General features: G+C 42.6%; 1 protein-coding gene across 1 annotated transcript in view; it reads left to right on the plus strand.

Annotated features, from left to right (window-relative positions):
• The first annotated feature begins 9,838 nt into the window (after nt 1-9,838).
• Nucleotides 9,839-21,288, plus strand: part of SMIM13 (small integral membrane protein 13) — a 29,389-nt gene continuing 17,939 nt past the window's right edge. Inside the window, exon 1 of the mRNA XM_059179251.1 lies at nt 9,839-10,455. Within this exon, the coding sequence (XP_059035234.1) occupies nt 10,380-10,455 (76 nt within the window). The 5' untranslated portion in view covers nt 9,839-10,379. The remainder of the gene's footprint in view (nt 10,456-21,288) is intronic.

The following is a 21,288-nucleotide window of genomic DNA, read 5'->3' on the forward strand; positions in this document are numbered from 1 at the left end:
AGGACCTAAGGTCTTTCCACCATATCCTTAATGCCACTGCTGGATCTAATACCCCCCCAAAACTTTTCTCTTCTTTTCTCAAGATTCCTTCCCCTTCTCTTCTCAGACTTTCATGCCTCTTTTAGCTTTCACATTTCCAACAAAGCCTGACTACTCTCGTGCACAACATCCAGACACCCCTGGAGATCTTCTGGCTGAACATCTTTATCCAGAGTTCCCACCATCATGCTCCAAAGCCAGCATGGCAAATGTTCCCTTGTTCCCCAAGTCAAAGATTTCTGTTCAGGATGCTGACATCCATTCAGTCACTTGGGCTAACAATCTGGAAGTTATCAGTGGCTCTTTCTGTATCCTCAGGAGCACAGACAACTCATGGATCTTGTCTCCCTAGTGTTGGGCCCCTTCTGCCCATCCTTTGCTATGCCCTATGTTCAGTTCTTATGGCTTTTTGCTCAGATGAGTAGGATGGGAAAAAATGCTGAAAACATAACAAGAAAATACAAGAAGGTGCATATTTTTATCTTAAAAAGAGAGTAAGCATTGTGCCTGGGTGGCGCAGTTGGTTGGGTGCACAATTCTTGGTTTCAGCTCAGGTCATGATCTCATAGTCATGAGACTGAGCCCCACATCAGTCTCCACAGTGAGCAAGGAGTCTGCTTGAGTTTCTCTCTCTTTCTCCCTTTGCCCCTCCCTGCTTCACTCTCTTTCTTTCTGTCTCTCTCAAATAAATAAATATTTTTTAAAAAGAGGTAATATTTACTATAAGGATTGACCCTGAGGGCCTCACTTGTCCTTATGCTATATACATAATAGAGTAACAACTAATACTAATAGTAACTAATACAAATAGAGTAACAGCCAGTATCCTGAGGGCATATCAGGGGATCCACTCTCAGTGTATCTTTATGCACTGCTGTTTCCTTGCTAGGAGTGGTTTTCTACAGGCTTAATTTTTGTAAAAAGCAAGACTTTAAAATAATATGTCATCACCAAAATGGCCAGGAAATCTTTTGTAACACAAGAGTTTTCTGGTTTTTTCCTTCATGAAATATCATCAAGTTTTTTTTTTTTTTTCCTTTTAAATGATGGTGTCCAGGTTGGGTTCCTGGGAAGGAAACCTTGAGACACAGCCTGTAGGATGATTATCAAGGGCTGTGCCCTTGGTTTCAACCAGAGGAAAAGGTAGGAAAAGAAAGTGGCAGGAGGCATCAGAGGGAGAAGTCACTGCAGGCCAGTGACTCTGCAGCTGACCTCATGGGAGCTCTGGAGCTGTCTTGACTTGTGCTCAGATGGCCAGATCTTTGTGTTCCTGTGTGGATCAGTCCTCGGATGTGGCCACGCCATCTCCACGGCTGGAGCCACAGTGTATGGCACTGAGAGGTGGGTGAATAAGGGTGGTAGATCGGTGTCCATCCCGGAAGCCAACTATACCAGGTTTGCTGGTCTTTACTGCAATGAAAGGATAAACTAGCTTTCTATAACATAGTACGTAGCTGATGGTTTGGAAAAATAACCACATTTAATCTATTATCTCAAGATAAAGAGGATATCTTAATAAAGGAGAAAGCAGTTACTTTTAAAAGAAATGCATGCTACGGAGAAGACATTTTGAAAACACGTCCACCATTATACGACTTAATTGTCAAAAACTACCCAGTTGTGTCACACACAGAATTGAAACCAGAATTTTTTCACTTGTCCACAATTTTCCAAACAAAGAGTCCTCATGGGTTTTTTTACTTACTTGTAAAAATGATAAAAAGGCAACATCTTCCAATGAAGGTTCAAGAACAACAAACATAGGAATGATGGAAATTTGCTAACTGAATATTTATGAAAATCTTTGTATGCCAAGTGGATGGGACTGACAAATGTGGATCACAATTCAGAAAGTCAGGCCGAGATGCTCTGCTTTCATCTGGATCTTTTTTGAGGCATCTTTTACAATTATGACAAACTTGAAATTAATTATAAGATACAGTGAACTTAGATCACGGAGCTGCTGAGTCTCAAAGCATTAACCGTTTTCAAAAGATTTTTTGTAGCAATGAGGACTGTTTGGTGATGGTTAATGGGGGTGAATTGTGTCCCACAAATAGATCATTTGAAATCCTCACCTCTAGTACCTCATAGTGGTTTTATTTGGAGAAAATGTTGTTGAAGATAAACATCGGTTAAATTAACGACAAGTCCTTACAAGAGAAGGCAGAGGCACAGAGGGAAAACAGTCATGTGATGAGTTGGCAGAGATTAGATCTATGCTGCCTCAAACTAATGTGTGCCCAGGAATGGAAGAGGCAAGGAATGATTCTTCTTTAGAGGCTTCTGAGGGGGTATGGCCCAGCCAATGCATTGATTTGGCACTTCTGACTTCCAGAACTGTGAGAAAATGCAGTTCTGATATCTTAAGCTACCCAGTTTGTGGTACTGTGTTACAGTGGCCCTAGAAAATGAAACAGTGATACTAAAATGTTTTCTAGCCATTAGACATAAAATGTTTAACACTTACATATTTTATCTCGTCTCTCTTTGGAAGCACATACACATGTATTAAAGGAGAGCTAATTTTTTTTTTTTTAAACTAAGAATGGCGGGGCACCTGAGTGGCTCAGTGGTTAAGCATCTGTCTTCGGCTCAGGTCTTGATCCCAGTGTCCTGGGATTGAACTCCACGTCGGGCTCCTTGCTCGGTGGGAAGCCTGCTTCTCCCTCTGCCTTTCCCCCCACTTGTATTCCCTCTCTTGCTGTGTCTCTGTGTCAAATAAATAAAATCTTAAAAAAGAAAAAAAAAAAAAAAAGGTAAGCCATAGAAGGGGGAAAATAGCTTGAGTATGCCCTGGAAGTTGTGTTTGAAAAGTTATTTGTAAAAATAATTTGAGTCCAAGGATGTTGAGTTTCTTAATTTGTTTCTGCCAGGCCTTGGGGATTTCTCTAATCTCATTTCAGGATTTGAACTTTTCTGGGTCAGCCAGATCAGGCAAAGCTGACCCGGGCTGACTGCCTGTTTATTTTTGGTTCCCCCCTTACCCTATGGTTTGACTTTCTAGTGTCTCAGCTCCATGCTCCTGATAGTCTTCTAGCCCTGAGCCAGGGACTCCACCGTCGCCCACCCAGAGTGGTGGCCCCAGTCACTCAGCATTCTCTTCAGGACCTCTGGAGCCATCTCTGGGTAAAGGAGCCCTTAAATGCTAGTGCTCCATTCTGGATTTCCAAGTCTGTCTCTTCTCTGATCTTGGACTGGTCATTCTTCATTATCTTATCAGGTTTTTGGATTTTTTTTTTTTTTTGACATTTAGAGATTTTTCTCAATGCAGATTATTAAGTTGTATTCTGCCAGAGTGTTGGCCCTATTTTGCTCATATACTACATTACCAAAAGCATGATCAAAAACTGTTTAGGGACTCCTAGGTTATGCCCATGATCTCTTAACATCTTCAATCCCCTTCACCCCCAATCGCTCCTCCACTCTACTGCCAGATCATGGTTTTTTGTTTGTTTGTTTATAAGATTTATTTATTTGAGAGAGAGAGAGAGAGAGAGCAAGAGAACAAGTGCGGGGAGGGGCAGAGGGAGAGAATCTTCAAACCCAATCCTTACCGAGTGCGGAGCTGTCAAGAGATCATGACCTGACCCGAAACCAAGAGTCAGACACTTAACCGACTAAACCACCCAGGCACCCCCAGATCAGTTTTTTTTGTTTTTTTTTTTTAAGATTTTATTTCTTTATTTGTCAGAGAGAGAGATTTTGCACAAGAAGGGGGAGCAGCAGGCTCCCTGCTGAGTAGGTAGCCTGATTCTGGGACTTGATCCCAAGACCCTGAGATCATGACTTGAGCCAAAGGCAGACACTAAACTAACTGAGCCACCCGGGTGTCCCAGATAAATGTATTTAAAACATTTCCATTATTTCCCTGTTCTCAAAAAAAAAAAAAAAAGAAAAAAAAAAAGTACTCAATGACTTACTGAGTTGTGACTTTGTACTATGTCAATTTAGCTAAGCTGGGATTCCCCAGAATTTCCTTTCTGGGATGTTTCTGGATCACTGTTGGCCAACAGAGACATTTTGGATGCTATTTGGGAGGCAGAAATGAAGCAGCTGCCAATTTTTAAAAAATGTTTTAATGGCTTGCGGGAGGTGCCAGGCGCACTGGGTCTGACCTGCCGTTACCCCACCTGTTGTCATGGAGAAACATCCAACCCCAGTTCCTGGGCTGCTGAGCTGAATGGTGTCATCCCCTCCCCCTCCTCAAATTCAAGTCCACCTGGAATCTCAGAATGTGACCTTATTGGGAAATAGGGTCTTTGCAAATGTAATCATATTGTATATTCAAATGAATATCCAGATGTAGCCCTTGTAGATGACGCCCTATATTCAATAACTAGTGTCCTTATAAGAAAGCCACCTGAAGACACAGGAGAGACAGACACGTAGGAAAAAAGCCTCACTGAAAGACAGGCAGAGATTCCGTGATGTAGCTACAAGCTGGGGAAAGCCCAGGCTGGCCAGCCACCCCAGGAAGTGAGGAAGGATTCTTGCCTTGAGCCTTTGGAGGGACTGTGGCCCTGCCAGCACCTTGGCTTCAGACTTCCGGCCTCCAGAACTGTGAGAGAATACATTTCCCAGGGTTTGAGCCCCCCATTTCGTGGTACTTTGTCATGGCAGCCCCTGGACACCCAGACATTCCAGTTCCTAGCAACGTCCTCTTCTGTCCTGGACTGAGAGCGTGTGCACAGCCATAATGAGGGGCGCCAGCTTCTCCTACCATCACTTGTGGTGTCGAGGATGGTGACAGGGAGAGGCAGACGTGGGTACTAGTTAGTCTTTCTGAGTACCACTTGTGCTTGCTGGTCCTCGTTTGCCCTTTGCTCTCTTTCCAACTTTCCTTCTCATCTGCCAGTCTAGCAACTGTAGGATCAACACTAGACATGGAGGCAACTGCCTGCATAGACGGTCCACCACTCACTCAACTGCCCTTAATTCTTAGAGTAATTCCCTTATTCCATACCGGACATGGTGATTCTACTTCTCTGGTGAAACACTAACAGACTGTTTTCCAAAGTAAGTAAAAATGAACTGAATGAAACCAATTCTGTAATCCAGTTCCTTCCATTATATTAGAATACACTGGGTTATTAAAATTAATACCTAACTTTTGTTGAAGACCTCCTAAGGGCAGAGTACTATGCTAAGCAAACTCTTTATAGCATCTCGTTAAATGCTCAAAACAACCCTCCAAAGAAGGGACTGATAATATGCCTATTTTATAAATGTTTACAAATGTGGTAGTGGTTTAAACTTTTAGAGAGATGAACTAATTCAGCTAAGTCAGGTTTTATATCCAGAGTCTAATTACAGAATAGGAGTTCTCAAGCACCATATTATACCTCCACTCCAAGTTCATTAGAACTGAAAGGAATTGTATATTGTCCATGGAATCTTGAGGTCCCCGACCCACCCTTATGTATACTCACAAAATATATTATAATGACTTCAAGACTTTGCCCATGTTTCTTCCCATATCTCCCCCTTTTCCTAAGAACTAGCCTGATGTTACCATCAGTCTTGTGGTCCAATGGAAATAAAATTTTCTTTTAAATCAGACTGATCTCGGTTTGAATGTTGGCTCTACCCATTACCTCCTCCCAAATTTTTATATTCCCTGAGCCTTGATCTCATCTGTAAAATGCCTGTTACCACTACAGTAATATTCAATATATTCACTTATATGCACGTCTGGCTTCCTCTGCTAGATAGTAGGTCTTCAACTTTGTAAAATTAAAACCTACAGAGAATGTATTTTGCATTGTAATTCAATTCTCTCTCTCTCTCTCTCTCTCACACACACACACACACACACACACACACACACAGATAACTAAAACAAATTTCATGAGTAGCGCTTGCCCCTAGTACTTATAATACACAGTGATATCTTTTTTTCTATTCTACTTTTTAAAGTACTGATCATGACATATCCAACTGATTTTATGGCGCTCAGAAGAGTCAATGTTGAAAAAGGCTAAGCCAGTCTGAGTTCTTTTTTGTAAGAGAGCATATCTGATCTATTTTGTATTGCTACTGGCAAACACAGTGCCTGGTACAAAGTAGTATTTGCTAAAAACTTACCTTAGGACTGTGTTTTCCTTGAAGGCAGGAATCTCATCTTTTTAGTTCCTATGTAACCAGTAAGTATATGTAGCATAATTCTTCTCATAATACTTAGAGATCAAATGACAAATTCAGGGCTATTTCCAGGCTTTTGAGATCAAATATTTCGACCATTAAATATCCGACTAGCACCTACTATGTGGTACTACATAAATGCTGAATGCAAGGCTTCTTCCCTTAATTATCTTAATTATCTGGAATTGCTAAAAGGGAACCCGGAATAATGTTGCCCAGTTGAGAAATTTAAAAAAAAAAAAAAAAAGAGTAAGACACATGGAGGCCAAATGTCACCTTTATTAATAATAAAGACTAGGTCAGAGAACATATAATAATGTGAGAGCCAGTCAGGCCTGCTAATTAAACCCTAAGTTGAGGCAATGCTGAACAAGTGGGGCCCTCCCTACGCTGAAAGGCTACACAGACAAGAGGCTTAGGACAGCTCACACCCAAGAGGAATGTGGGAGGAAACAAGTTGAGCAAACCCACTTTATTTTTCCTAAACGCACTAATTAGGTAAGTTACTCTTCCCCAGACCAAAGACACAGGGAATAAAAGAGCACAGAGAGTCTAGACATTACCAATTGAGTTTCTTCCCTTACGGAATGAAAGAGCAGGGGAGGAGGAAATGCTGTCCTCTAAGAATCAGAATATGTGTGTGTACATATATAATGTGTGTATATATGTGTATATGTGTATATATATATATTAAATGATATATATGTATGCGTGAAATATAAATAACATAAAGTAATCCAAGGAATATCACAAGATAGGTACCTAATTAATTTCTGAATGTAGTTTGCACTAGTGCTTCTAAAAACCTAGAGAGTATTAAACAGTTAGAAACTCTCTATATCCTCCTGCCCACCTCTCACATGCCTGGCATGAAACCTGAGAATCTGCTTTTAAAGCTTCCCATGTACAGGTCAGGCCAGGAGCCACTGGCTTAGAGGAGCTGGACAGACAAATGAATAGGAAGCTGGCAGGTCTTACTGAGGAGGAAACTGGACAGACATTGAAGGATTAGTAGGCTTGAGGTCAGAAAGAAGGGCGGTGGGGCATTTTATACAGGGATGAGAACAGTAAGTAGACTCAAGAAATAATCATAGCTTGAGAGTGATTTCAAGACCTTACCCTTGAAAATCCTTACAGAATTTATCCTTGGAAACATGATCTGTGCTCATATAGCAAATGATGAGACATAATGGGTTTAGTGGAAAAGCCCTTGGACTTCTGAGAATTAAAAGACTTTCATTCTTGGTTATGGGACTTCACCACAGTCACCACATTCTTTACCTGGACAGCGAAGGATCGTTTGTAAAGAGAGAAGTTCATAAAGCATTCTAGGGAGATGACTGCATTGTCTTTCACACTTCAAGATAGGGCACAGCCCTTCCCCTAGACGCTCAGACTACAAACCTGGGAGTCATTTTTTATTTCTTTCCCTCACCTGTTTTCACACCTAGTCTATCAGCTAATCCTGATGGGATTCTCCTTCCAGAACCTACCCCAAATCTTTCCACTTGACACCATTCCATTGATTACTACCCTAATCCAACATATCTTGTCTTTTCTTTCCTCTTCTTTTTTCTTTCCTTTCCTTTTCTTTCTTTCTTTTCTCCCTTCTTTCCTTTCTTCCCTGAGATTATCCCAGAGTTTTGGATTCAATAGGTCTGGGTAAGTCCTGAGAACTCACATTTCCAGCAGGTTCCCAGGGGATCCTAACGCTGCTGGTCTAGAGACCACTCAACAACTTAGAGCAGTGGTTAACCACGGGTGCACTTTAGAACCACTTGGGAGCTTTAAAAAAAAAAAAAAAGTGTGTGCTTGGGACTGACCTCTAGAGAATCTGAGTCATTTGCTCTGGCCATTTGTAATCTTTAAATCTCCCTAGGTGCTCTGAAATGTTGAGAAACACTACCAAGGCCTAGAGGAATGGCTGTTTGTTTGCTCCTTGTACCTTTTGCTCTAGCTGCTGCTGTTACCTGGTATACTCTTTCTTTAGGTATTTCCATGGCTGGACCCTTTAGGTCTCAGATTAAATGTCACTTACTCAAATAGGCCTTCTCTGATCCCCCCAGTATAAAATAACACACCCCCCCTTTTTTTTTGTTATGCTCTCCTGCTTGTTTTCTCTTTTCTTTTTTTAAAGGTTTTATTTATTTATTTGACAGAGAGAGAGATCACAAGTAGGCAGGCAGAGAAAGAGGGGAAAGCAGGCCGCCTGCCAAGCAGACACTCCAATGTGGGGCTCAATCCCAGGACCCTGAGATCATGACCTGAGCGGAAGGCAGAGGCTCAACCCTCTGAGCCACCCAGGGGCCCCTACCGTTTGTTTTCATTACAGGAATGAGCGGTTAGAGATTTCCCTAGTTATGCTTATTCAATCTTCCAATATAAGCATCTTGAGTATAAACACCTTTGTCTCATTCACTGCTGTATCCTTAGCATTTAGAAAACGGGCCTCTGTTACATATTCAATACATGGGAATGGAAGGGTAGATAAGAAGCTTTAAAATAAATTATTCCTGCTGTTGTTTTCAACTATTCAATTGGGCTTTAATAAAATGTGTTTCATTTATGCAACAGAATTAACTTTTTTGATCAATATATCACAACTGCACTGGATTCATTCTCTTCATAGGAACCCTGTATTAAATCTTCTGCAGTCATTATCCCTTAATGTATTTTCATACGCAGTATTTATTCATAATACTGCTGCTTAGGGAATACAATTTACGGGGCAGCTGGATTACGGCCAAGATAGATTTGTGAAATCAAAAGATTCCTGCTCAGATTTTGTTGGCTGGTTTTTGGAGACAGAGAACAAATGAAAGGAATTTGCAGAAGAACAGAAAGGTACTTCAGGGAGCAACGGAGACATAGGAGAACGGGAAAGCTATTACGGTACCTTGCTACACATTTATCCTCTCTTCTTGGGGCACATCTTTAACGAAGGAATATAATCTGGCGGAACTGAAGAGTTTTGATTGCAGGTAGAGATAGAGTACTTGAGAGTATTTAACTCGTCTTGTTTCACAGTGATTTGTTCAAGCCAGCGCGGCAGAATCCTCAGCTCTGGGTCATGGGCAGCTTGGTTTCAATTAAGTCCCTGAATTGAATTTACAACTCAGGCGAATTAAGGGCTAAGCAGACGTACTTAAGTCCCTCGCGGATCATTTCTGAAATATATTACTCATGAAAACACAGACCAACATCTGTTACGGGAGGAAAAGAGAGACTCCGTGCCTCTGGCTCGCCTTTTTGGCACGGAGGTGAGTATTTCCTCAAAAGCCCAAGTATCCAACATGCACCCCCAGCAATAGGCTAGGTTCACATGCAACCAGTTTTCCAGGCAGCTGCCTCCCCTTTTCTTCCCTCCTGCGGCTCCGTCGATCGTGGAACAAAACGACTTCATGTGTGGGTTAATGGTTGCAATCACCAGGGCGCTTTCGCACAGCGCAGCACAGTCAGCCAATTAACGCGGGTTCCGAGAACAGCAAACCGCAGTCGGTAGACAGAGGTTGTGGCTCCAGAAAAACCAAAGGCACAGGGAGGGAGAAGCAAAGCGTCCAACTTGGCGGTGCATTGTGGGAGTTGTAGTCCCCGCGGGGCGGCCTCCAGTAGTCTCTACTGGGCTCTGCACTTCATCTCCCAGCGGGCCCTGCGCCGCGGAGGAGGAGAGCGGTGGGCGTGCTCGGTGCTGAGCTACTGCTGGGGGAGGGGACTGGGGTCGAGAAACTGCGGCGGCCGCTGTGGGAGACGTTAGCCGCTGTCTCAGGGAGCTGAGGGGCCTCCCACCTCCCACCCTCGTCCGCCCCGGCGGACAGCGACGAGGGCCGAGTGGCCGCCGCGCGTCTCTGTGCTCGCCCTGTCTCCCGTCCACGGGCGCGCGGCGTCCGCCATGGAAGCACATCCGGCTGTCGCCGGGGTCTCCGGGCTACGCGTCCCCGACTCCCCGGAGCGATGAGGGGGTAGGGGCGCCCTGCGTCGCGCCTTGCCGCGCGCCCCGCGGGTCCGGGAGCGAAGGAGGGCCCCCTCCGCCCCCGCACCGCCCCCGTCCCGCCCCCTGGGGGCGCTGCCGAGGGGGCGCCCGCCGCCCTTGCCGCCCAGCAGCCCCCCGCGCCCGCCGCTGAAGCCCAGCACGCGCCACCGGCCCGCCCGCGCCCGCCGCTCGGCAGCCCGGCGCCGACCGCCGTCCTCCCCCCAAGATGTGGCACAACATCGGGCTGACCCTGGTGGTGTTCGTGGCCACGCTGGTGATCGTGCTGCTGCTGATGGTGTGCGGTGAGTGGGGCATCCGCCGCGGGGCACGTCCACACGCCCGCGCACACGCCCGCGCGACTCGGGGGCTCACTTGTTCGGTTTCTTGTTTTTGTTTTTAATGGCGTGGACGGACAAGTGTCTTAAAATCGTCTGCTGTCCACCTAGCGCTAAGGACTGAGCCGGGGGAGACGTATCCCTTCCCCAGGAGAGGCCCGCCGGCATCCTGGAGAGGGAAGGAGCGGGATCCCTGGCTGGGCATCCTGACTCGGGGTTCAGCCAGAGACTGCTTCACGGGCGGCGTCTGCCCCTGATTGCCGTTCGGAACCCTGGCTGCCCAGATTTTAACCTTGGCCTGTATTCGAAGGTGAAGGGATTGGTGACTCCTTTTCCTTTTTCAGAGGTTCTGACCCTGAGGATCATGAGAGGTTTCCCTCCCTTCACTTAATCAGAGGTAGTAGGGACAGAGTTGGGTTGGAAGCGCCCGGGAAATTGTTTACTTCGAGTTCAGGCTTAAACTGAATTCCAGGCAGCAGTGTCGAGGCGAGGCAGAATTTTAAAAACACCGGCTATATTAAACTTCCAGGGTCAGGTAACCTAACTCTGTTTGGTAATTACGGTGCTATTTTGTTTGCTGTGATTTTTTTCTTTTCTTTCTCAGGATAGGAGGATGTAAAACTTTTTCAGGGTAATATTAGCACTATTTTAGATCTTCTTGATTTCTTTATATACAATAACTGACAACCACAAGCCCCTTAGCAGAGTGACTGAGGGATTGTGAAAATTTGGGAAGTACTGAGAACCCGGTGTCCGTGAGTTTCATTTTTCATAATTCCAGTATGTATTGGAGGCTAGTTCAGCCTTCGATGCAATAATTTGTCAGAAATAAAAGTAAGTACTGTAGGGCTTATTCATTTCACGGTTAATGTACTAACTGCTCAGTATCGGCTGTGTTTGGAAAGGATGTGTGCACTTACGCAAAAGGGTTTTATATATATTTGTATTTACAGTTGCATTTTATTATATATATATTTGTGTTTACGTACTTGTATGTTTATTTTAAATTTTCTTGCCATAGGAAGGAACCAGAGTTAACAGCCTTTCTTTTCTGATGATAAAACAATTGAACACCTTTCTCTGTTTCCTGCTTGTGAGGGCAGGATTTGGGGCTAATTGTAGATATGTAAGATGCTGAAAGTAAGGAAAACCAGATCTGTGTGATTTGTTTGCCTGTGAGGAAGGAGGATGCGAACTGCTTGGAGGTGGGGATCTGTGTGGCATGTAGACCATACAGCCTTGTATAGAATATTTGCGGAATCTGTCTTTGGGGGCACCCAAATTCCCCTTTGCTACTTAACATCTTATTTGTTCTCTTAGCTCCCAATAGCTAGTTAACTTTGATTTTACTCATTTTTCTAAAAATGCCTTGCCTTTGGTTTCAGATAATACTGTGGAATGAGAGGTGAGGCGTGGTAAGTAAAACACATTTTATTTTGATTGGAAAGGTCCAGAGCTAATAGCTTTATGAAGAAAGTAATTCAAGCACTGTTTTGTTGGGAGAGCTAATGATGGTGTAGTGTCATGTTTTGACTGGGTTGGACCTGGGGCTTGGAGAGTGGAGGGCAGGCTCCAACTAGACTTGAGACTGGGGAATCTCAGGCATTGTGTTAGTTTGTGAGTACGCCGTAACAAAATACAACAACAGAAATGTATGTCCCCCTACTTCTGGAGGCAAGAAGTTCAAGATCAAGCAAGGTGTCAGCAGGGTTGATTTCTTCTGAGGCCTCTCCTTGGCTTGAAGATGACTGTCTTCTCCTTGTGTCCTCATGTAGTCTTTCTTCTGTGTGCCTGTGCCCTAATCTTTTCTAAAAAGAGGCCAGTCATATTGGATTAGGGCCTCACCCTTATGAATTCTTTTAACCTTAGTTAACTCTCTAAAAGCCCTGTCCAAGTACAGTCAGGTTGGAGATTAGAAACCTGTGACACAGGCCTGCCCCGAGAAACTCCTTACCTACTTTAATGTGGAAGTGACCGGCCCTTTGACACAGTGCTGCCTTCTAAATTTTCAGGTTTCTCAGGAGGTTTTCTTTCTCTTGTGAGTCTTGGTTGTGTGTACTTTTCTTGCCTCTCGTCCATGCTGAAATGCTTTCCACTCTCACCATTCACTGAAGTGGCCCTTGTCAAGGTCAGTAACAACTGGCCTCGATATTACCAAGTCTGTGGTCACTTAGTCCTAATTGTATTTAACCTCTCATACTCATTCTGTACAGGTGAACATTCCTTCTATGAAGTATTTCTCTTGGCTTTTGTACACTGTGTTTTCATACTACCTTCCTGATGTAGGAAAGACATTAGGATTCGAAGCCAAGAGCCAAGAAAGAATTCTTGAGATGTCTTTGGTGCAAAAAGGTGATTTTATTAAAGCACAGGGACAGGACCCGTGGGCAGAAAGAGCTGCACTGGGGTTAGGAAGTGTGCTCCATCATATACTTTGAAGTTGAGAGGGGTTAGGGATAGGTAAGTCTCTAAGGAATTTTGGAGGCAAGATTTCCAGGACCTTGAGGGGGCTACATTTGGGTGGGAAAAGGTCATTTATTACTGTCTAATAAAACCTTAGTCCCATAGTGCTTAATTGTTTATCTTTTCCTGGCTTCTCATCCCTTAGAATTTATTTATTTAAAAAAGATTTATTTGAGAGAGAGAAAGTTAGAGGGGAGGGTGAGAAGCAGACAGCACCAAGCATGGAGCCCAGCATGGGGCTTCATTCCATGACCCTGAGATGAAGACCTAAGCCAAAACCAAGGGTCAGACGCTTAACCGAATGAGCCACTCAGGTGCCCCTCACTAGAATATTTTGTTAAATGTTTTTGGACCACAGTCTTTGATAGGAAATACATTTTTCCCAGTATGTTCTTAAGTATATAAATTACATATATCTGTTTATTTCTACATCTGTTAATCTAGCTATCATCTTTCTGTCTCTGAAATAAAAATTTTATGGACTAGTACTTGCCCTTATTCCATGAGATATAGTTATTTTCCATTATATTTCTGTAACATTATAATACAAATATATATTTTTATTCCCTTTCCTTCTGTTCTCTCCCCATGGTATCTTATCCAGCCCTGGAGATTTAAATATTAATTGTAACTAATGACTCAGTTTGACATCTCCAGCTCTCACTTTTCTCCTGTACCCCAGGCTCATGCATGTATCAGCCGTTTTTTCTTGATAGCCCCACTTGGAGATATAAAAAGCATCTCAAACTTTATCCGCCTAAAGCAGAACTCTTGATTTCTGTCACCTGTCTTCTCCTTTGCCCCCATCCTGTCTCAGATGTTCCCAGCACCCAAGGATGTGGGTGTCTTTGGTTTTGCCCTTTTCCTTTGGTCCCATCCCTTTTCCCTACAAATACCAGCTCTATCTGGAAGTGTCTTCAGTTTTATGTCTTTAAGAAATGTGAAATATGTTCTCTCCTCCATGTCTGTGATCACCACTCCCATCCTCCTCTTCGGCTTGCATTAGTTTCCTAACTAGTGTCCTTTGACCCCCTCTTTTCTTTCTGATGAGGGAGCAGAAGTCTAGCTGAAGACAAAGCAGAAGCTAACACCTTGCACTCCGTCCTGCCATGGGAATGTGCGTGACATTCTTCCAGGAAGCTCCCAGCTATCTTAATGTTAATACCTTGCTAGAGGGGAAAACAAGCTTAACTTGAAAATGGCAAGGCCTCTGGTATCTCTTGGTCTTTCTTAGCATATGAAAGTTCTTTTGAAATCTGCCTTTTTTCCGTACCTCCCCCAACCCAGAGTATATCATCAATTGCTCCTCACAACCCCAGTGCAACTCCCTCTGCCCTCAGGTCCTGTCTTTGTTTTAATAAAACCACCTTTTAGCATCAGAGACGTCCAAGAAGTCTTTGTTGGCCCTTACCTCAGAACCTCACCCCACCCAACCTCACCTATATTCCATATTAGTACTCTTGTGTTAAGACCGGGTTTTCTCAAATGTTTTTAACAAAAGAAAATTTCAGAAGTTAACAGTCCTTCAATCCTCCACGCCACTGTTTCCTCTACCTATTTACTTCTATATTTGTAAATAATTTATTCACAGCTAGTTCTTGATTTTGCAGGTTTAGACATTATTTATTAACCATGGTGGAGTCCCCCCTTCTCTACCTGCATGCCGTAAGTAATGACAACTTGTGATTCATCGGAGAGTCAAGATTTAAATTTTACCTTTTTTTTTTTTTAGAGGTGGGGCGGGGCAGAGGGAAAGAGAATCTTAAGCAGGCTCCATGCTCCTTTGGAGCTCATTTGTGAGACTGTCTCACAACCTGAAGATCATGAAGTTGAGAGTCGGACACTTAACTGACTGTACCACCCAGGCGCCCCAAGATTTATATTTTAACTGTGTAAATAGTCCCTGCTGGTTAAAGAGTGTAACATGACTACACTTAACTTTCTTATGTGGTTCTTCATTTCTCTTGAAGTTAACAGTTGCCTTTTTAATTTACCTAGGATTACTTTTTTGTGTGTGCCCCTTGTTGATTCTCTGGTCCCTTTCCCCTGCCCAATCCTAGAGCTCTCTCCTTCCTTCTCGGCCTGCCCTTCACTTTCTCTGCTGCAGACCCTGTTTCCTGGACCTCATTTCATCATCTTGCTCAGTTTATAATCTTGTTTTGCAGGAGCACATTTTCTGTTAGCTTTCTGAGGGAGAATGCATGGAAGATTTTTTGAGCTAATGCTTACCTGAAAATGTCTTTCATTGATGTCCTATGTCTTTTACTGATGTCAGAGTTTCTAGAAAAAAAAAAAAACAACTCTATACTTGATTGATAATTTCAATAAGTTTCAAGTGGTAGATAATTGTCATTCAGAACTTAGAAATGGTAACTTCACTGATAATCTCGCTTCCTGGACCTGATTTTAAGAAATCTGATGCCTTCTGTTTCTTTGTCTTTGTAAGTAACTTGATTCTCTTTCTAGATGCTTTCTGGTAGTTTTTTCTGTCATTGTTATTCTGAAATGTCGTACTGATATGTCTTCGTATGTTTCTTTTCCTTCTGTTTTCCTGGGCCCTTTCAATTAAAAAAAACTTGGGTTAGTTGGAGGTTGGACCTTATGGGCTGATTTCTCTAGTATTACCTGTTTATCTCCTATTTTCTATCATGTCTCCTCTCCCTTCTGGCATATGTTTTGGGTTTTAGCTTCTCTTACGTTTTTATTTATCCAGTTTTTAATGTCAGAACTTTCTTGTTTTCTGATTGCTTTGCCAGCATCTGTTTTGCATTATGTAATATGTTGTTTCTATGACCGTATTAGTTACACAGTTGACCCTTCAACAACATGAGGGTTGGGATGCCAACCCCCCCACCCCACCCTGCACAGTTAAAAATCTATGGATAACTTTTGACTTCTTATAAACTTAACTACTAATAGTCTTCTTTTGACTGGAAGTCTTATTGAGGACAGAGTTAACACAAATTTTATATATCTAATGTGTTCTTGCAAGAAAGTAGAAAAGAAAATGTTATTAAGAAAGTCATAAGGAAGAAAAAATACATTTATAGTACTGTACTATATTTGTTGAAGAAATTCTGGACCCACACAATTCAAACCTGTGTTGTTTAAGGATCTATTGTAGTTTCTAATAAGGTGTTTTTCTTCTCCCTGCGCAATTGTCTTTGTTTCTTCCATGTATTTTCTTTTCTTTTTCTTTTTTTTTTAAGATTTTATTTATTTTATTTGTCAGAGATCACAAGTAGGCAGAGAGAGATAGAGAGAGAGGAGGAAGCAGGCTCCCTGCTGAGCAGAGAGCCCAATGCAGGGCTCGATCCCAGGACCCTGAGATCATGACCTGAGTCGAAGGCAAAGGCTTTAACCCACTGAGCCACCCAGGCGCCCCCTATGTATTTTCTTATGGTTTGTTTGCTTTGGACTCTTTGTGATTGAAGATTTTTACAAATGGTCAGTGCTCTGTTCTGTATTCTTATTTATGGATGAGGGAGTAAAAGAAGGTAATAAATTCCCAGTGTCAATTCTGGCAGCAGGTTGGCCTCTATCTGGAAATGTCCGTGTTATTCCATCTTACCAGAGGGGAATGCTCTCATTTTCGGGTGTTATAAGCTTGGCTGCCCGCATGACAGTTTTTTAAATAGACTCTCAGCCAATCCTTTTTTCTTCCTTTCTCAATCCTTCTTCCGGCCTGAAATCCTGATCTTTCCTTAATTCTCGATTGGATTTTGGCTCCAGTTGCTGTCCTTTTTCCCCCGCCATCCAGACTTCTGTTTCCTTTGGTCTGCTAGATCATTTACCACTCTTTTAAACATGCTTAACACCTATCCTCTAGTGGCTCCATTTCCCTTGAAATACAATCTAGATCCTTACTGTGACTACAAGGATCTGAGGGATAGAGTCCCTCCTGCTTCTCCATGCCCCTCCCCCCACCACTACTCTCTTGTTGTTCCACACAGGCCAGCCTTGTACTCTCCCCAGGGCCTTTACCCTCAGTCTTTTCTGGCTGTTCATGTGACTGGTTCTTCTTCAGCCGGGTTTCACATCAACCGCCCAGTCCACCTAGGGCGACTCATCTAGTTACTCTTTATCTTACTGACCCTTGGTTTTCTGAGCACTCAGCCCTTTCTGAAATGAGCTGTTTATGTGGTTTTGCTCCCATCAGTTTGGGCTCCATGAATACAGGGACCCTGTTTGGCTAATTCACTGCCCTGTCCTTGGATTTTAGAGTAGTGCCTGGCATGTAGTAGGTCCTCATAGTTGAAGGAAGAACGAAGAAAAATTGCTCAGTACAAATTACTTCAATACCCATTACAAATTACAAATAAGTCTTAAGTGTGGTACAAACCAAGTTTGTCTCAAGATGGATGAATTTTATATTACTCAGTACACCCGTGATCAGATGCTGTGGCGGTGCTCAGGGGTACCCAGAAATTAACAAGTGTAATTCATGTTCTTGAGGACCTTATACTCCAGGAAGGAAGGTACGTATATGGGAGCTTCAGTACAACCTAGGCTTCTGAGCTCCAGTTTCACATACACGACTCTGCTCCTTTTTCTTGTTTCACAGAGAAGCTCAGAATCTTTACCTAAAACAACTGCTTGTTTTTAGGTTATGCGTGAAATCTTGGGCATTGTTTTACCTTCTTATTCATTCCCAGTTATTGGGCCATATATCATATACCTGTTCATCCCCCAAATATTTGAGCATCTCTTACAAGCTTGGTTCTAAGAAAAGCCTACTAATGTAGGTATACTGTATTTTATGAGAAATTCATCAAGTTAGGTGTGTGTATTCATTCCCTGGTAATTACCTTCCTTTTTTTAAATGGAATTCCCATCATTTTTTTTTGTTTAAATTCAGTTAATTAACGTATAGCGTATTATTAGTTTTAGAGGTAGAGTTCAGTGATTCATCACTCTCGTATAATGCCCAGTGTCATTATATCATGTGCCCTCCCTAATGTCCATCACCCAGTTACCCTATCCCCCCATCCCCCTCCAGCAACCCTCAGTTTGTTTTCTGTGATTAAGAGTCTCTTATGGTTTGTCTGCCTCTCTGATTTTGTCTTATTTTATTTTTTCCTCCCTTCCTCTATGATCCTCTTTTGTTCCTTAAATTCTGCCTATGAGTGAGATCATATGACAGTTGTCTTTCTGATTGACTTATTTCACTTAGCATAATACCCTCTAGTTCTATCCACATTATTGCAAATGGCAAGATTTCACTTTTTTGATTGCTGAGTAGTATTCCATTGTGTCCGTACATGTGTGTATATATGTATATGTATGTATATATCTATCACATCTTCTTTACCCATTTATCTGTCCATGGGCCTCTGGACTCTTTTTGTAGTTTGGCTGTTGTAGACATTGCTGCTGTGTATCTTTGGGGTAAATACCCCATAGTGCAATTGCTGGATCGTAGGGTAGCTCTATTTTCAACTTTCTGAGGAACCTCTATAGCTTGCATTCCCGCCAACAGCCTGGAGGGCTCTCCTTTCTCTGCATCTTTGCCAACATCTTTTGTTTCCTGTCTTGTTAATTACAGCCATTCTAACTGGTGTGAGGTAGTATCTCATTGTGGTTTTATGAGTGATGTTGAGCACTATTTCATGTGCCTGTTGGCCATTTGGGTGTCTTTGGAGAAATGTCTGTTCCTGTCTTCTGCCAAATTCTTGATTGGATTATTTGTTCTTTGGGTGTTTGATAAATTCTTTATAGATTTTGGATACTAGCCCTTTATCTGATAAGACATTTGCAGATATCTTCTCCCATTCTGTTGATTGTTTTTAGTTTTGTTAATTGTTTCCTTGGCTGTGCAAAAGGTTTTTTATATTGATTAAGTCCTGTAGTTCATTTTTGCCTTTGTTTCCCTTGGCTTTGCAGACCTGTCTAGCAGGAAGTTGGTGTCCAAAGTCACACAGGTTGCTGCCTGTGTTCTCCTCTAGGATTTTGATGGGTTCCTATCTCTCACATTTGTGTCTTTCAACCATCTTGAGTCTCTTTTTGTGTATGGTGTAAAGAAATGACCCAGTTTCGCTCTTCCTGCATGTGGCTGTCCAATTTTACCAACATCATTTGTTGAAGAGACGGTTTCTTTCCCATTGGATACTCTTTCCTGCTTTGTCGAAGGTGAGTTGACCATAGAGTTGAGGGTCCATTTCTGGGTTCTCTATTCTGTTCCATTGATCTGTGTGTCTGTTTTTGTGCCATTTACCTTGCTATCTTGATGATGACAACTTTGTAATAGAGCTTGAAGTCTAAATTGTGATTCCACTGGCTTTTTCTTTTCAACATTCCTTTGGCTATTTGGGGTCTTTTCTGGTTCCATATAAATTTAAGGATTATTTGTTCCAGCTCTGTGAAAAAAGTTGATAGTATTTTGATAGGGATTGCATTAATGTGTAGATTGTTCTAGGTAGCATAGATATTTTAACAATGTTCTTCCAATCTATGAGCATGAAATGTTTTTCTACTTCTTTGTCTTCCTCATTTTCTTTCGTGAGTGCTCTATAGTTAGAACTGAGTACAGATCCTTTGCCTCTTTGGTTAGGTTTATTCATTGGTATCTTATGGTTTTGGGTGCAGTTGTAAATGGGATCAACTCTTAAATTTTTCTTCTTTCTCCTTTGTGTATATAAATGCAGCTAATTTCTATGCATTGATTATGTATCCTGACACTTTGCTGAATTCCTGTATGAGTTCTAACAATTTTGGGGTGGAGTCTTTTGACTCCATTTGGATTTTCCAGGTAGAGTATACTGTCATCTGTTTGACTTCTTTGCCTATTCGGATGCCTTTTCTTTCTTTTTGTTGTCGAATTGCTGAGGCTAGGACTTCCAGTACTATGTTGAACAACAGTGATGAAAGTGGGTCTCCCTGTTGTGTTCTTGACCTTAGAAGAAAGCTCTCAGTTTTTCCCCATTGAGAATGATATTCGCTGTGAACTTTTTGTTCACAAACAGTTTTTGTTTTTGTTGTTCTTGTTTTTGTTTTTGAACTTATGGCTTTTAGGATACAATTACCTTTATTTTAAACAGAAACAAACTTTCTTTGCCCATGGCTTCAGGAGCAATCATCAAGTACTGATTTCATCTCAGTGGGATAATAACTATATTTGGTCTTTGTCCCTGGTCTCTGGCAGAAAGTTCCCCAACCCTTAGAATTTACTGAGTGAGGGGCACCTGGGTGGCTCAGTGGGTTAAGCCTCTGCCTTCAGCTCGGGTCGTGATCCCAGGGTCCTGGGATCGAGCCCCACATGGGGCTCTCTGGTCACCAGGGAGCCTGCTTCCCTCTCTCTCTCTGTCTGCCTCTCTGCCTACTTGTGATCTCTGTCAAATAAATAAAATCTTTAAAAAAAAAAAAAAAAAAAGAATTTACTGAGTGATGGTAGCATCTTCTGTTATTTATAACAAGCCTCTTCTGACCATGCCTGGATTTCTGCTCAGGCTGTGGCTCAGGGTGGGGCCCCTAGGTGGTTTGAGGACAGGGGCTAGTCACTAAAAAGACTAAACGGGATTAAAGAATGAGAAGTTCAGCTCCATCCCCTGACCTCCAGGGAGGGAGAGGGTCTGGAGATGAGGTTATAAACACTCTTGAAGAAGGAGTATAATAAACGTATCTAAAGCCACATTCTTGATCTAGGAGCCTTCTCTATCTCCATAAATGGCAACTTTGTCACGGCCATTCCAGTTGTCTTTGAGGCTTCCCTGACCTCTCTGTAAGACATAAGCCTCTCATATATCTACCCCCTTTCCCCTTACAATGCTCTATTTTTGCCTAGAATTCTAACTTAAGGGGCAAATACGTTTCAGTGAGATTGGTATTTGGAACATAGTAAGTGCTGCGTGAGTATTCAGATGAATGAATTTTTGGTCCTTGAAGAATTGGCTAGGATGAGGTTATAGATGGAGGCAGGAAGCACATGGATTGTAGCATTTTATACGCATCTCCTGCAGAATTTATGCTTTCTGATAGGCAGTGGGGAGCTAAGAGTTTTTATCAGGAACTTAGAATTTTGTACGCTCACCTTCATACAGTGTGAGGAGCGGGAGGCTAGAAGTAAGGAAACCAGATAGGTTGGTCTTAAGGTTGATCAGAGTTAAATAAAGGAGGTAACTGTGTTGGGGCTGGGAGCAGTGTTGGTCAGACTGTAGCCTGGCCCAGCAATGCCTGCCATTTCTGTCTGCTCTGCCTGCCCCTGTGTCTACAAAGCATAGGATATTGAAAGTCTTTAAATCACAGGAGAGTATCCATGGGGGCCTACATGAGAGAGAAGTAGTTGTCTTGGTGTGTAGATTCCCCTTCCTCCAGGGGTTGGCTTGGCTGTGCTCCCTAGTT

Source organism: Mustela lutreola, chromosome 6, assembly GCF_030435805.1.
Source record: "Mustela lutreola isolate mMusLut2 chromosome 6, mMusLut2.pri, whole genome shotgun sequence".
Lineage (NCBI taxonomy): Eukaryota > Metazoa > Chordata > Mammalia > Carnivora > Mustelidae > Mustela > Mustela lutreola.